Below are 15,263 nucleotides of genomic sequence, written 5' to 3' on the forward strand. Positions count from 1 at the left end.
CCCCCCCAACTTGCAATGCAACAAGGAAGTCTCACTGGTATCTCTCCAGATGTGCTTTCCAAGTGCAGTGCTTAGCTAGGTGAGCCAAAACATGCTTTTATTGAATGTTTGGAATCTTGACCATTAAGCCACAATTTGTGCTGTGATTGTGGGTAGCATCCAGAAAGTGGGACTCTTGGAAGCTACATTAATGAAAGCCACTTTTCCCACCCCTTCCTCCCTATTGAAACCCTGCAAGTACCCTGAAAAGCTACTGTGAAATTTAGCTCAGCAGCTACATTTTTCTCAGAAGACTCTTAGCAGAAGGTTAGGATGCTGGGGGCGGGGGGGGGGGGAGGCTGAAGCATTTGGAGGAAATCCTCAGGAGAAGAGTCCCTAGTGAAGGCACTCTGCAGCCCTACCTACTGCATCCTAAGCTGCTGTCAAGAATCTCCCAACCCCAGCAGCAGCTTTTCAAGGTATTCAGGTGGTTCTATAGGAAGCGGGGGAGGTGGTTTTCCATGAGTGCCACCTTTGCACAGAGCAAACATAATTAAAACAGAATACATTGCAAAAAATCCACCAAAAGCTCCTTTATATTATATTATAGTCTAGGGGTGTCAAACATAAGGCCTGGGGGCTGGATGCAGCCCCTGGAAGCTTTTTATCCGGCCCTCAGGCTCTCAGCTGCCGAGGTGTTACAGCTGAAATGGCAGCCCACATGAAAACTGGGCTTTCCCAAACCTTGAAATATGATCAAGATCTGCGTACTCTCTCTTCTGTCATTTGCAGTTAATGAATTTCTATATGAGAACAGGGTCTGACTTCTGGCCATTAGCTGCTTAATGATGTCACTTTCTGCTTAATGACATCACTTCTGGCCCTCAGCTGGAGCCGTGAAAGCTAACTTCGGCCCTCTGCGTGAAATGAGTTTGACACCCGTTATAGTCCAATGAGCATAGCAGAATGCAAGAGAAACTCAAGTTTTAAAGATTCCTTACTACACCCTCAGGCTGTCACCAAGTAACTGCATATCAATGCAACTTTGAGGTGAGGAACAAACATTGCCTTACCTCAAGGAGGCCTCCCCCTAGCTGCAGGATGCAGTATATGTTCCACTGGATCAGCTATGCCAGTGCTGGAAAATTGGTTAGGATTGAGCCCTTAATCTTTTAGTTACAGATAGGAAACACTTGGATTCACTTTGCACCGTATTCTTCCCCTTTACTAATAACTTCTGCTTTTTGGAAATGCATTAGAGTAAAATTTTATTATTGCACATGTATGCCCATGCTTCCTAAGTGTGCAACAGCAAATCTGAGCGAGATAAGGTCAGGGAAGGAAATGGGCCACAGCATACACATTCCTTTCTCCAACTTATGTCTACCCAGATAAAATAGAACTAATGTTGAAATATCAGTGATTTTTTTTTTTTATAGAGAGGATGGTGTCCTGTAGCAATGAGTGACTCTTCCCACCCACCCCAACCTTCCAAATGCTTCTGGAATCTCCACTTGGAGAAGTCCCCCAAGTATGGGAGACTCCCACAACTTTTAGGCCATGAGCTGCTTTGGACTCACTGTGTGACTGAAAAGCAATATATGAATGCTAAGAAATTAAATGCATAATTTTGAAACTATACCAACTCAATTAGGGAGGGTGAATAAAGCATTCAGTATACCTTCAGCTCAGAGAGCAGCAGAGACAGAACAACTGAGATGGCTCCTCAGCCTAGAAGAGGCTCCAGAAGCCTCTAGAAGTCCTGCCTCTGAAGTGGTTGGGAAAAATTACTCATCAAGTTGTCACCCTACCATGACCAACAGAGGTCTAAAAAAATAATAAAAAATAAAGATATTTACCTTAGGGGTGAATCTTCTGAATTCTGACATCCAGTTAGGAAGTGTAGATAGGGGTCCACACACCAGAAATGGCCCAGTGACTCCTCGCTCTACCATCAAGGCTATTGTTGCAATGCACTGGATTGTCTTTCCTAACCCCATTTCATCAGCCAAAATGCCATTGATTCCATTCTCCCATAGCATCTATATACCAAAAAAGGGTATCTTTTTTAAAAGCTTAGTCTACACATGCTTTATATCAACTGAAATTTAGACCCCATTATTCTTAATTCAACTTTTTAACTTAACTATCTTTTACAATGTTTATGTAAATACAGAGTGAATCATATTTCCTTCAAAAATTACTCATGATTTCATAGCTAAACATTTAAGAAAACCAAGTATGCAAGTAGATTAGTTTTTAGTTTTATTTTCATGTGTTATGATTGTATTATCAGGACAGGGAGCCATTTAGTTACTTGATTTTTCTCTGTAAACCGCTTTGTGAACTTTTAGTTGAAAAGCGGTATATAAATACTGTTAATAATAATAAATAATAATAATATACCCAATTAATTGCTACTTGTACACGCTCTTACTTTCTAACTTAGATGAGTGAATAAATGAATGAATGGGCTCATTCATTCAACCTTCTCTGGCCCTCAGAACATCCTCCAGACGTAATCAGAGCATAGTTCTGGTCATGCTCAGTTGAGTAGGCCAGAAACTTTCAGGGGACAAGAGGTTGGCTGTGGGCTGGAAAGAGGCTTGCTGTGGGCCGCATCTGGCCCTGGGCTGGGGTTTGGAGACCCCTGGTCTAGAAAAATGGTGGCTGAGGATTGACATGATTGAGACAGAAAATTATGCAGGGAATGGATAGAGATGCTCTTTTCCCTCTAACCCAACACCAAAACTAGGGGACATCAGGTAAAATTGAATGTTGGGAGAGTTAGGACAGACAAAAGAACATATTTCTTTACTCTGCATATAGTTAGTCTGTGGAACTCCTTGCCACAGGATGTGGGGAAGGCATCTGGCCTTTAAAAAGGGATCGGACAAATTTCTGGAGGAAAAGTCCATCACAGGTTACATTCCATGATGTTTATGTGCAGCCTCCTGATTTTAGTAGCGGTCTACCTCAGAATGCTAGATGCAAAGGAGGGCACCAGGATGCAGGTCTCTTGTTGTCTTGTGTGATCCCTGAGGCATTTGGTGGGCCATTGGAAGTTGGACTATATGGGCCTACAGCCTGATCCAGTGGGGCTCTTTTTATATAGGCAGGCTAAGACTGCAATCCTACACATGCTTATGCAGAATAATCCAACTAAAATCAATGGGGCTTTCTTTTGAGTGGATAAGCATATGATTACACTGTGAAGGTTGTACAGTACAGAAACATCGAACACTTAGCTTTGTATGAGATCAGTGTCTTATGCCCTTGGGTCAGTGGTTCTCAATCTGGGGCGTCATAACGCCCCAGCCAGAGAGCCCTGGCCTCTGCCCCTTAAGGGGTGGGGAGGGGGAAGGCAGCGACGTGATCACCAAAATCACAAGCCTCCACAGGGCTCTCCAACATGCGGAGACACTCAAAATAACAATTGTGATCCACCTCCAGTTTATGATCACAAGACTGGAAGTGGGTCGCAATGGTTATTTTTATATTCTCTGAACGTTGGGGAGCCCTGCGGAGGCTTGCGTGGAGCTCTCTGCACCCCCAGGAGCCTGCTGCACGCTCTGGTAAGTCAAAGCAAGCTTCTGACCCCTCAAAAGCAACACGATTCTGGCAAATGTGTTGCTGCCTCCCCCTCCCCCACAAGAACTTAGAGTGGGGCTCAAACTCCCTGAGAGTTTGAGAACCACTACCCTTGGTAACTAAGAGCCACAACACCATTGGCCTAACCAGCTGGCAACATGAGTACCATCACGTACCCCTGTGTAACACCACTCATATTAGTAAAAACTGCAATTAGCATAGCCTCCTTGGCAGACTATATTTCATCTTTCTATACTTACAGTAAATACATTACATACCCGAAGCCATTCCATGCCTTCAACTTGGTACCATCTCATTATTCCTCCGCTGAAAAGATCTGGTTGCTGAAAAGGTACTGGTTGTCCGAAAATTTTTCTTGTTGGATCAAAAAAATGCTTGGCTCCATAGCGCATGGCCTGTGCTAATCTTTCTTTAATAATGCTATTTGAATCCCCATTATTCTGGAGTTCTTCTGTACACAGTTTGGAAGGAGAGCTATTGTTCTACCAAAAAAAAGTTTACAGACAGTAATTAATCCACGTATACACTTAGCAAAACTTAATGCTATCACTCATAACTTCTTTAATGCTGACAATTAACACTGAGAAAGTTAGTGTTGATTATAAAAAAAACCAACCTTCTAGTGAACATTATTTTGAATCCAGGCCGCATGGAACACACTCAATTAATGCATTTTGTATAATTATCTTACTAGATAGTAATTTTATATTACTACTCCTTGAGTGACGTTAACTTTGTGCCACTTGAAAGTACAGTAATATTCACTTAATTGTGTGCTCTTTTACACACTGTGGCCAAAGAAATTCAGCATAAGAAAGCAAATGGGTGGGAAGATTTTTCTCATTTAAGCAAATTCTTTCCTTGTTTCTTACACTGATGAAAGCATAGCTCATGGAACAAAAAGTTCAAAAATCTGCACTCTTGTGACACCTTAAAGACTGTAACATTGTTTTGGTCTTAAACATAATGAATCTGCTAGGCCGCACCGTGCAACTAGACTACTTTTTCCTGCAAGAAAACTAAGAAAGCAAGCCCTTGGGAACACACTCTTCAGTTATTCCCAAAACCATACCATTTTAAGCCATTTCTGTCCAACTTTGCTTTCACTGAGTTGTTAATAGAATCATGCTCAAAAAGTTACTAGGGAAAACTCACTTGTATACAAGAAAACCATAACAATAATTACCCCCTCCCGCCTACAATCACAAATTGTGGGACCCCACAAACAGCATTTAAACCAAGCTGATATACCTCATTCTCTTCAACTTTTATTTTTTTGGCCGTTGACAAGATTTCCTACAAAAAGGTGAAAAAATAAAATAATTTGCAAACAAGTTGAAAATGAACTTATCAACATTAATCACTGATATAAACAAGGAGAATTTTGCGGAGGCAGAGCGCGATCTCTCCACTCTCACTTTCCCTGACCCGGGGAGCCCAGCAGGTGCTCACACACAGCTCCCCACAACCAGGGACAGCTGCTGCAGGAACTGGAGGGTGCACCGCAGTCCCTGCAGCCCCCTGAGCGACGCGATCCTGGGGATCACCTCACTGCCTTCCCCCTGCCTCTGCTGCCTCCCCCCCCCCGCCCCCACAAAGACTGACTGCAGGTTTCAAACTCCCTGAGAGTTTGAAAACCACAGGACTATGAGAACAATCACAAAGCTAGTTTATTAGGCAGTGGTTCTCACATATTTACCCCTGGGACCCACTTTTTGGAATCAGAATCTGTCAGGACCTACCAGAAGTGATGTCGTGACTGCAAGTGACATCATCAAGCAGGACAATTTTTAACAATCCTAGGCTGCAATTCTACCCATGCTTACTCAGGAGTAGTCCCATTTACTATCATTGTTAAAGAATATACATAGTAGTTTGTTAAAAGCACAGGTCTGTAACATTTCCCCAAATCCAGTTGCATACCAGTCTAATATATTAAAAACAAAATATTGAAATGAATGGGGACCCACCTGAAATGGGCTTGCAACCTATCTCATGGGTCCTGACCCACAGTTTGAGAAACACTGTTATAAGGAACAGACTGCTCACCATATGGAGGCAATACTATGATCCTTTAAGCAGACACAGAATTCATGATGCATGTGAATCAAGCCCCACTGTCATAATCAATGTTGATGAAAGGCACCTCAGTTTAGGGCCCAATCCTATCCAGCATAGCAGCATATGCATCAAACAGCATCCACTGCATCCTTGCAAGCAAGCTATTTAGCAGGCACAGACTTGAGAAGCACCGTGTCGGGCTTCTGAGGCGGGGGGAATAGGATAAGGCACACTTGCACCACTCAACACCAGCGCTGGGGCAGCGTTGGATTAGGCAGCCTGAATGCACCAGTTCCTGGTACCTTGTTAAAGTAGCCACTTGGAGAAAGTTATCTTTGATAATCTGGGTTCCCCAAGCAGGGGACTGTCAAACTTGTATAAGGGAAAGCTAGTATTAAATCTGGCCATAGAGCTTACTGGTTGATCCCTAGGATCAGTTACAGTCTCTGTCCAACCTGCGACAATGCAGGAAAGGAGAGGATAAAATGGAGAGGGGGGAAATCTACTCTGCCCTAAACTATGTGAGGAAGGGCAGAAAACAAATATTTTTTAAAACTCTGTGTAGGAATCCTAAGACTCCTATTCAAAGTATTTACATTGAAAAAGAAGAGGGATGAACTAGAAGCACGTGGGGCTCCCTTACAACTTACTTCTTTCGACATGACATCAGAAATACTGTATGTTTCATCTTCTCTGCCTCTCTTCTTTCTTGCAGCTGTGACAAAATATTACATAGCTTTCAGCAAATGAATATACTAAACAAACAGCAAAGCGGCTGTTTTGATGAGTTCAATAAAACTTACCCAATTTGCCTCCTCTTCTACTAGTTTGTTTTTCATTCTAAAAAGAAAAATATTTAAAACAAAACTTTACTTCTATTCTTTATACAAATAAATATAATGTTTGAAATCACTGTATGAGGGCTTCATCAAAGCAAGCACCATGATTGGTCTTTGCTTCCCTGAAACTATGAGGTAATCATGACAAACACCTCTTCCACCCTGATAAGGGAGGAAAGAACTCGTCTGGTGCTTGCTCTAGAGGCCTAATACTGAACAAGATCCACTTTCAAGACACAAGCAAAGCCAATCTTAAAAGTCCTGCCATGTGGAGCAGGGGAGCAGAGTAATCCATAGAAGGATGCCTCCCTCCAGTGCAGCATCTTATCTTACCTTTGTAGTGCTTAATGCTTCTCTCTTTTTTCCTAGTTTTTCTTTCTTTAGTTGCTCCTTCAAACACAAAACACACACACACACAAAAACACTTGCATGCTTTAATCCACTAGTTAACCACTATAAAACTGGGTGAAAAAGAACCATATATACAAAGTGCAGAATGATCAAGCAAACATATTGAAAGCATACAATTTAATTAGGGCCAGTTTTGAAAATAATTTCCTCACCAAACTGGCCTTCATCATTTAAAGATGTGCGAGCCCACTTCCTGCCCACTTCTCACTTCCCAGCAAGTTTTCCTTTGGACAAAATGCCCTCTTGTGTGATTAGGGAATCTCAAGGGAAAGAGACAGGACATAAATGTGTCTTTAAATGCATAGAAATCATCATCTAAATTGACTGTTAGTATTAATAAACTCAGGGCGCAATCCAAACTGTGCCCTATGCCGCCTGGGAGGGTTGCAAACGTGCCGTAAAGCACGTTTGCGCCTCCACAGGAGGAAGCCAGGCTGGTGCTTCCAGAAGCGCCGGCCTGCGGAGGCTGATGCCTCCGCGCCAGCTTCCCTCCCAGCTCCTTGCATCGACTTGGATGAGCCAACGCAAGGACGAAAGCTAGGCATGGGGGATGGGGAGAAGGAGGAGGGAGGCGTTCCTGGGCAGGGGGAGTGCGATGGGCAGCCGCGGGTGGGGAATGGGAGGCTGGGCTGGGATCCGGTAGTTATGCTGGATCCCAACCCCCATTCCCTGGGAGAACTGAGCAGCTTCAAGCCGCTCCACTCTCCTCAAACTTGTGCCACCCCAGGAGGTGGCAAAAGTCCAAGGAGACCCATAGGCGCCAGCAGCCCTTACCCAGGGGTAAGGGGAAAAGCTTCCCCTTGCCTCTGGCTAAACCACTTCTGGCCACAATCCTGTGCTGGACACAGCGCAAGCCTCCTGGCTTGCCTGTTCCAGTGCAAGTTAGGATTGTGCCCTAAGTTTAAAAAAAACCCAGCTCCTTTATGCAAGCGTTTTATGTTCAGATTCAAAACGGTTGACAAATATAGTTTTGCTTTTAATTATGGTGAATGTTCAGCTATACTCAAAATCTTAATTGCTCTCAGTGACTCTCTTTTAAGTTCTTAATGGAGTGATCCTCTCTCCAACTTACACCTGTGCCTGTCAGGGATAGCATCACTCAAAGTTCCCTTGTATCACAGGAGTTACACTTATCATCTCCCTCTCTGCTTTCACAGCCACAAGCTTGGCCAGAGAGCAACCACCATTTTGGGATTAGCGACACAGGCAAAAATTATGGACCCCTGTGCATATGTAGAAGATTGATATATTTTAAATAGCTCCTTCCTTGCTCATTTGTAGCAAGCGGAACAACAGGGAGGCCTTAGAAAATGGATAGAAAGTTGCATGGGCATTCTCCCTCCATTTTCAGGCCATCCAAAGGGCATGATAGCCAAGACAGGTATTGGTAGACTAACAAACGTTTATGGGGCAGGGCTGAACGTGTGGTATGAATTAAAAAACTTGAGACATCAGAAACCCTAACAGGTTAAAACAATGTGGAAATTTTGCTTTTTTAAAAAAATCACACTGACAGATCACTGGAATCTCTGGTAACAGATTTCCTTTGCAGTCATTGCTGTAATGCAATATAAGAATTTAACTTCTGCACCTTAACTTAAGAGTGCACTTACTTCCTGCTGCTGCTGTTCCATTTTGGTCAACAAGAACTTTGAGTAGATGTTGCTTTTTTCAAGCAAATGCTGAAGCCTCTTGTAGCGCATTTCATTTGAGTCTCTGTCCCAGGACATGCGAGCCTGCAGGAAAAAAATGAAAAGTTCCCTGGAATAATTACCTACAGTGGTTAAAGATCTGATCTATGACCCATAAGCACATGCAGGAAGATCCCTGGTGAGCTCAGCCTTCCCTTGTCAACTGTACTTTCCTCCTCTTTCTTCCCATCCTCCAGGGTCTCCTTATGGCCTCCTGCTGACCCTCTTTGTGTCTCTTACCACCCTACATCTCCTTTTCCTTGCCTTTTTCTGGTATCCTCCCTCCTCTGCTCCTCCATTTCTCTCTCCTGGAAGATCTCTGGGAGCTTCTCTAGGCTAAATCAAATACAGAAAGGTTTTTCTTTCCCTTAACTATAGGGTAGTGTGGTATATGGGTATGGCTTATGCAGCAAATCAGCAACTAAACAAAGAATCACACAATCAGGATTCACAAGCAAATTCATTCTCTTTACTGGATGGAGGTTATCCAAGCTACCCTCTCCCCTTCACATGCAAGTCTATATGGATAAATTGAAGCTTTGTTCCTTCTGGCAGGAGGATCCTCCACAGTTTCAGGCTATGATTCAGTTGAGAAACACAACTCTGGTTCTAAAAGATGTAATTTAAAAACATGAAAAACTAACAATAGGACCAACTAGCCCATAAACAAACATGAGAAATAGGAAGGAAAACTTTTAGGAAAGAATTCTCAGTACTACTTATTTTAAAGACATATACTATGCTTATTCTGAAAGAAACAAATCCCCAGGAGTTATTTTTAACTCAATGTATATATAGAAGCTCCCCTACTCAAGAACACATTAGATTCCAGGGGTAGCCAAGGTTTTTTTTTTTTTTTTTACACACCATACATTGGAAGCTAACACCCATACCTAAGTCACATACATCTTTCCTGGTCTCTATATATCAAGCATAAGCCTTTTCCCCATATGCTTGGGACAAAAAAGCAACACAATTCTAGTTCCTATAGACCAGGGGTGCCCAAATCCCGGCCCTGGGGTCACTTGCGGCCCTCAAGGTCTCTCAATGCAGCCCTCGGGGTCTCTCAATGTGGCCCTCGGGGAGACCCCAGTCTCCAATGAGCCTCCGGCTCTCCGGAGATTTGTTGGAGTCCACACTGGCCCGATGCAACTACTCTCAGTGTGAGGATGACTGCTTGACCTCTCACATGAGCTGTGGGATGAGGGCTCCCTCCACTGCTTGTTGTTTCATGTCTGTGATGCAGTAGCAGCAGCAAAGAAAAGGCCAGCCTTGCTTTGTGCAAGGCCTTTTATAGGCCTTGAGCTATTGCAAGACCTTAATTCAATCATATAAGTTCATCTTTAATATATTCATTTATGTAAATCTATTCAAGTTTTAAATGTAAATTAATTCTTTTTTTCCCCTGGCCCCCGACACAGTGTCAGAGAGATGATGTGGCCCTCCTGCCAAAAACTGGACACGCCTGCTATAGACTACTGATCTTGGGGAAGTATGAAGGATCAGTTCTCAATGTAACCTTATCATTATGAAAGATGTAAATCTACTTAGAAAATAATGTAATGGCCAGTTCTGAAATTCTCCTGGCCTACAGTTATAAAAATATAAGGGAAACTGACTGAAGGGACTTGAAGGGATCTTTTGTTAGAGCCCTAAAAACCTTGTAGATATTTCACTTGGTATTTGTGGACTGTTTGTGGGCTGATGAACAATCCATTCCTTAGACAAAGTTTCAAGTGATGGCAACAAGATTAAGGCATGAAACTTATAACTGTAGAGAGGGCTACCACTCAACTCTTCAAAGTGTTTGGGTGGGGGATGTGCAGCATCTTGCAGTTGGGGGGCAGTCCTCCTCAAGGTAAGGAAATGTTTGTTCCTTTACCTCGGAGTTGCATTTCCTTAGTGATGGAAACCTAGTTAGGACTGTGGCCTTAAGGAACATCTTCCAGGTACACTTGTAGATGGAATGGAGGAATTGCATCTGAATGCCAACATATTGTCTGTCACTTCCCTCCTGTCTCATAATTCTGGGATATTGAATGGCCTTTTCAGTCTCCCAGTGGTAGAACCAGGCTGGTTTTGGAGCAGATTTAACACAAGTGGAGCTGAGGTGCTAAAGCCAGGTGCCCAAGGGATGTACAGCTGGCTCCATCTCTTTTAGTTTTCTGCAGGACTATTAAAAAACATTGTTATTCAAGGTTTTCCATTCACTCACTATTTGCTAGAAGTGGATGAGCTGATTTGATATGGCACAAGTGTTGCTGCCAACCGAGGATAACATTTCACACACCTGATAAAGTAGGCTCTAGCTCACAAAAGTTTATGTTAAAAATCTTACAAGGCACCACAGAACTTTGTTGTTCGTGTTGCAACAGAATAACAGGGTGAACCCTTTGTAAGTTAAGCAACCTTCTACATTATTTCCAACATGATAGGGAAAACTAAAGGCATGTCTTTGCCAAACTAACCTGACAGATTACCGGATCTTTACAAGTGACAACAAGCTAGCAAGTTCTGAGGAACTCACTTCAATGCCTGCAGCAAACATTCCAACATGCAGGCTGCAACAAATATATAAGATGACACTCAGGTTGATACAGCAACAGACTATTTTCATCTTGTGCAAATTTATCCTCTTATTAATAACTACATCCCTCACCCTAAGAACCAGAAACCCAGTGGTAGATCACATGCTTTACCTGGTGAAGTCCCAGATTCAATCCTTGGCATCTCCACATATAGCTGGAACAAAAACCCCATCTGAAACTCTAGGGAGCCAATGCCAATTGGACAATGCTGAGCTAGATAGCCCAATAGTCTTGACTACTTTGTAAAGCATAAGGCAGTTTTATGTGCTCAAGGTCAAAGAGTCCTCAAACAGCTTACAGCATTGTTTTTAACCTGTGGGTCGGGACCCAATAGATGGGTCCCCATTCATTTCAATATTTTTAATAGATTAGACTTGATGCTACCATGGTATGTGACTGCATTTGGGGAAATGTTGCAGATCTGCACTTTGAACAGGCTACTATGTATATGCTTTTAACAATGATAGTAAAGGGGACTTACTCTTTGGTAAGTGTGGGTAGGATTGCAGCCTAGGATTGTTAAAAATTGTCCTGCTTGATGATGTCACTTCTGGTCATGACATCATTTCTGGTGGGTCCTGACAGATTCACATTCTAAGAAGTGGGTCCTGATGCTAAAAGTTTGAGAACCACTGGCTTACAGCAAGCAAGCAAGCAAACACACACACACATTACCTTCTCTATTATCTGCCTCTCCTTCTCCATTCCTTCTGCCTCAAGCTGCTCTTCCTCCTTCACCATAGCTGGTGTGATCACAGTGGTTCCTGTTTCCTCACCCATCTCTTCCTGAAGCTCTATAATAAAACACAAATTAGCATGATTATAAAAATGGGTCTGGACATAGGGGAAACAGCATCAAAGGCCAAACTGTATTATAAAATACAAAGAGGTATTGTATAATGAGCTTCCTGATTCACCATCTTAAACCTCCCACCATAGCCTCTGCTAAAGCATCTTTTTCTCCTTTTTCACTACATTTTTAAATACCCAACCAAGGAGCTTTATGGGTGGCAAAAGAATTTCCTACTTCATTTTAAATTTGTCCTAATGTTTTGAACATTTTTATTTTAAATTTGTCCTGATGAATGCCCTTGGCATTCATTGCCCCTGTTTACACCACTCCCATATCATCCCCCTGTCCTCTGCTTGCCCCCGTGTGCAACCCCAGATTATGAAGTCTCCAGGAGAGCAATGCTGCCTTTTGCACTTTGCAAAGCCAGAGCCACAATACCTAACATTAAATGCCTTTTTTTCCCTGCCACCCCAGAAGGGGGTCCTGGAAAGTTCTGCTGGCGCAGCCTGTTTCTGGGGGCAGCTGAAGGAAGCTTTCGCTTCACAAAAGACTGAGCCCTCTGCACATGCTCGGAGGCCATTTTGGACCCCAAAGCACTTTTCCCCAGGAAAGCACTCTGCACGTGCTCAGAGGCACTCTCTCCTTGCTTTGTGTTCCCCGCCCTCACCTGCAGTGCTCCCAGGCGCGTCGCTGTCCTCCGCCGGCATGACTTCGCAGCTGGCTTCCCTTTCAGCAGCAGCCACGAACTCACACAGCGAGCCTACCCGACTCACAGCCCGCAGCTCGAAGCAGCGAGAGAGTGACCAGCCTCCCCCTCCTCCGGAGCGAAAACCGCGCGCTTTCCAAGCCTCGCGAGGAAAAGTCGCTGAATTCGCGCGAAAACTGCCTCCCTCCCCCGCCCGCACCAGGAGACAGTAGATAGCAAAACGTCTAGAGTGACACGCAGGGTGTGCTCGCGGGAAATTCTCCACTAGAAGTCTGTGGCGCGCGTTGTGACTCTATTCCTTTCGTTCTCTATGGTGGAACCACTACATGCACTGCATTGCACTGGAAGTTGGACCAGTCCTGCAGTCAGAGAAGGAAAGTGGGGCTAAGAGGATGTGGTGCTCCAGCCTTTGTGCCCAGGCTCCTCTTTGCTGCCACCTTAGCCCCTGGCAGTGGAAGCTAGAGGCTTCCTTCCTTTCTCTCCCCTCCCCAGGATGAAAAGGCACCAAATGTTGAACTACGTATTTCAACCCCTGGCATGGTGGCTGGCATGGGTCCCACACTGCATTGGCTGACATTTCCACCTGGGTCCTATTTCTTTTCTAGAAGTAGATGCAAGGACAGTGACTTCATCAACCAACTTCAAACCAAGGCTTGCACACACACACACACACAAAAGTCTTGGTTATATATATATATATATATATATATATATATATATATATATATATATATATATGTATGTATGTATGTATGTATGTATGTATGTATGTATAAACAGAGAGAGAGAATGAATCAAAGAAAAATTGATTTGCGTGTGTGTGTGTGTGTGTGTGTGTGTGTGAATCAAAGAAAAATTTAAAAACCTTGCACTTCCACAAACTACAATTTTATAAATAACCATTTATAACAGGAGTGGCCACATCATCTCTCTGACACTATGTGGGGGGGGGGCAGGAAAAGCATAATTTACATTTAAAATTTGAATGAATTTACATAAATGAATATATTAGAGGTGGAACTTATGAATGAATGATGGTCTCATGATAGCTCAAGGCCCATAAAAGGCCATGTGCAAAGCAAGGCCAGCCTTTCCTTTGCTGCCGCTGCACAATGTGAACAGCAAGCAGCGGAGGCAGCCATTGGCCTGCAGCTTGCATGAGAGGTTGAAGTTGGCCCTTGCGCTGAGAGCAGTCACATCAGACCAGCACGAGCTCCAGCAAGTCTCAGGCAGGCCAGATGCTCATTGGGGGGGGGGAGATGCCAACATGCTGGATTGGGAGTCCCCAAGGGCTGCAAATGGCCCCTGGGCCAGGGTTTGGGCACCCCTGATTTATAATAAACTACATCTTACCTTCCTACAGCCACCTCCTTTCCTAAGGTTGTCTAGTTTTTCTTCCCACCCACCCCCTGCCCTGGCAGGGCTTATGTGCCTTTACTAGTTGGCAACCTTCAGTCTCGAGAGACTATGGTATCGCGCTCTGAAAGGTGGTTCTGGAACAGCGTCTAGTGTGGCTGAAAAGGCCAATTCGGGAGTGACAATCCCTTCCACACTGGGAGCAAGTGCAGTCTGTCCCTGGCCTGTCTCCCTGGCTATGGGCCTTCCTTCTTTGCCTCTTAGCCTCAGACTGTTGGCCAAGTGTCTCTTCAAACTGGGAAAGGCCATGTTGCACAGCCTGCCTCGAAGCGGGCCGCTCAGAGGCCAGGGTTTCCCACTTGTTGAGGTCCACTCCTAAGGCCTTCAGATCCCCCTTGCAGATGTGCCTTTAACAGTTTGGAAAATAGGGGAAGATGAGAGAACGATAGTGACAATGTTTCTCTTGGTGAATTTCTGATTGTCTTTCAGTCCATTTCTTCCTAGAAAATTTTTTTAAAAAACATACAATCTTCTAGTTGTTTTATAGAAAAAAAAAAACATACTATCTTCTAGTTGTTCTTTAAATCTATTTTTGCCTGGTGCACAGGTGTACACGTTCCGTTCCTGTTGTATATATGCAACATTGGGCAGAAATGGCTTAATTCTTTATTAGGGGGCATCAGTTGAGGGTGGAATAGGTATCTTGTGGATACCTGTATGACCAGAAAAAAAAAAATCAACATTAGAAATGTTGCACATATGCATCAATGGGAGAACAGGGTGTTAGAACAGGGTTATTGAACAACTAACAGCCCAGCCCTAAGCTTCCCGGTGCCTGCTGCAGCAGCAGCACCAAAATAGCTACTGCTGTATCCAGTGGGCACTGGGAATCGGCTGAAGGTCTCCTTTATAGAAAAGGACTTTTGTTCCCTTCCCCTAGGGAAAGCCCAAAGCCCCTCAATGGGACTTCTCAAGTTGGTGCCGGCTATTTTGCTGGAAGGTCTGACACAGAGTTCTGGATCCCACTGGTCCCACCTCTTCTTGCCCCACTTCCTCTGCCCACCTTCCCCCACCCCAGAATGCCTCCCCACTCCCCAATAAACCTCATAGCTGCCCGGAGCTCCTCCTTTGCTCCAGGCGGTGTGCGACTGGCGTTGGGCTCAGGCGTAACTGGTGTTGGGCCGACACCAGCGCTGACCCAGTACTGAGTATCATAGGTGTGCCTTA

At 44.1% G+C, this 15,263-nt stretch overlaps 1 protein-coding gene across 1 annotated transcript in view; it reads right to left on the reverse strand.

Moving 5' to 3' along the window:
- Positions 1–12,688, reverse strand: part of HELLS (helicase, lymphoid specific) — a 30,390-nt gene extending 17,702 nt beyond the window's left edge. Inside the window, exons 1-9 of the mRNA XM_066622622.1 lie at positions 12,642–12,688; positions 11,857–11,975; positions 8,516–8,638; positions 6,825–6,881; positions 6,456–6,492; positions 6,303–6,367; positions 4,843–4,887; positions 3,849–4,073; positions 1,839–2,021 (exon numbers count right to left, since the gene is read on the reverse strand). Coding sequence (XP_066478719.1) covers positions 1,839–2,021; positions 3,849–4,073; positions 4,843–4,887; positions 6,303–6,367; positions 6,456–6,492; positions 6,825–6,881; positions 8,516–8,638; positions 11,857–11,975; positions 12,642–12,681 — 894 coding nt within the window. The 5' untranslated portion in view covers positions 12,682–12,688. The remainder of the gene's footprint in view (positions 1–1,838; positions 2,022–3,848; positions 4,074–4,842; positions 4,888–6,302; positions 6,368–6,455; positions 6,493–6,824; positions 6,882–8,515; positions 8,639–11,856; positions 11,976–12,641) is intronic.
- Positions 12,689–15,263: the final 2,575 nt, after the last annotated feature.

This window comes from Tiliqua scincoides, chromosome 3 (assembly GCF_035046505.1).
Source record: "Tiliqua scincoides isolate rTilSci1 chromosome 3, rTilSci1.hap2, whole genome shotgun sequence".
In the NCBI taxonomy this organism is placed as follows: Eukaryota; Metazoa; Chordata; class Lepidosauria; order Squamata; family Scincidae; genus Tiliqua; species Tiliqua scincoides.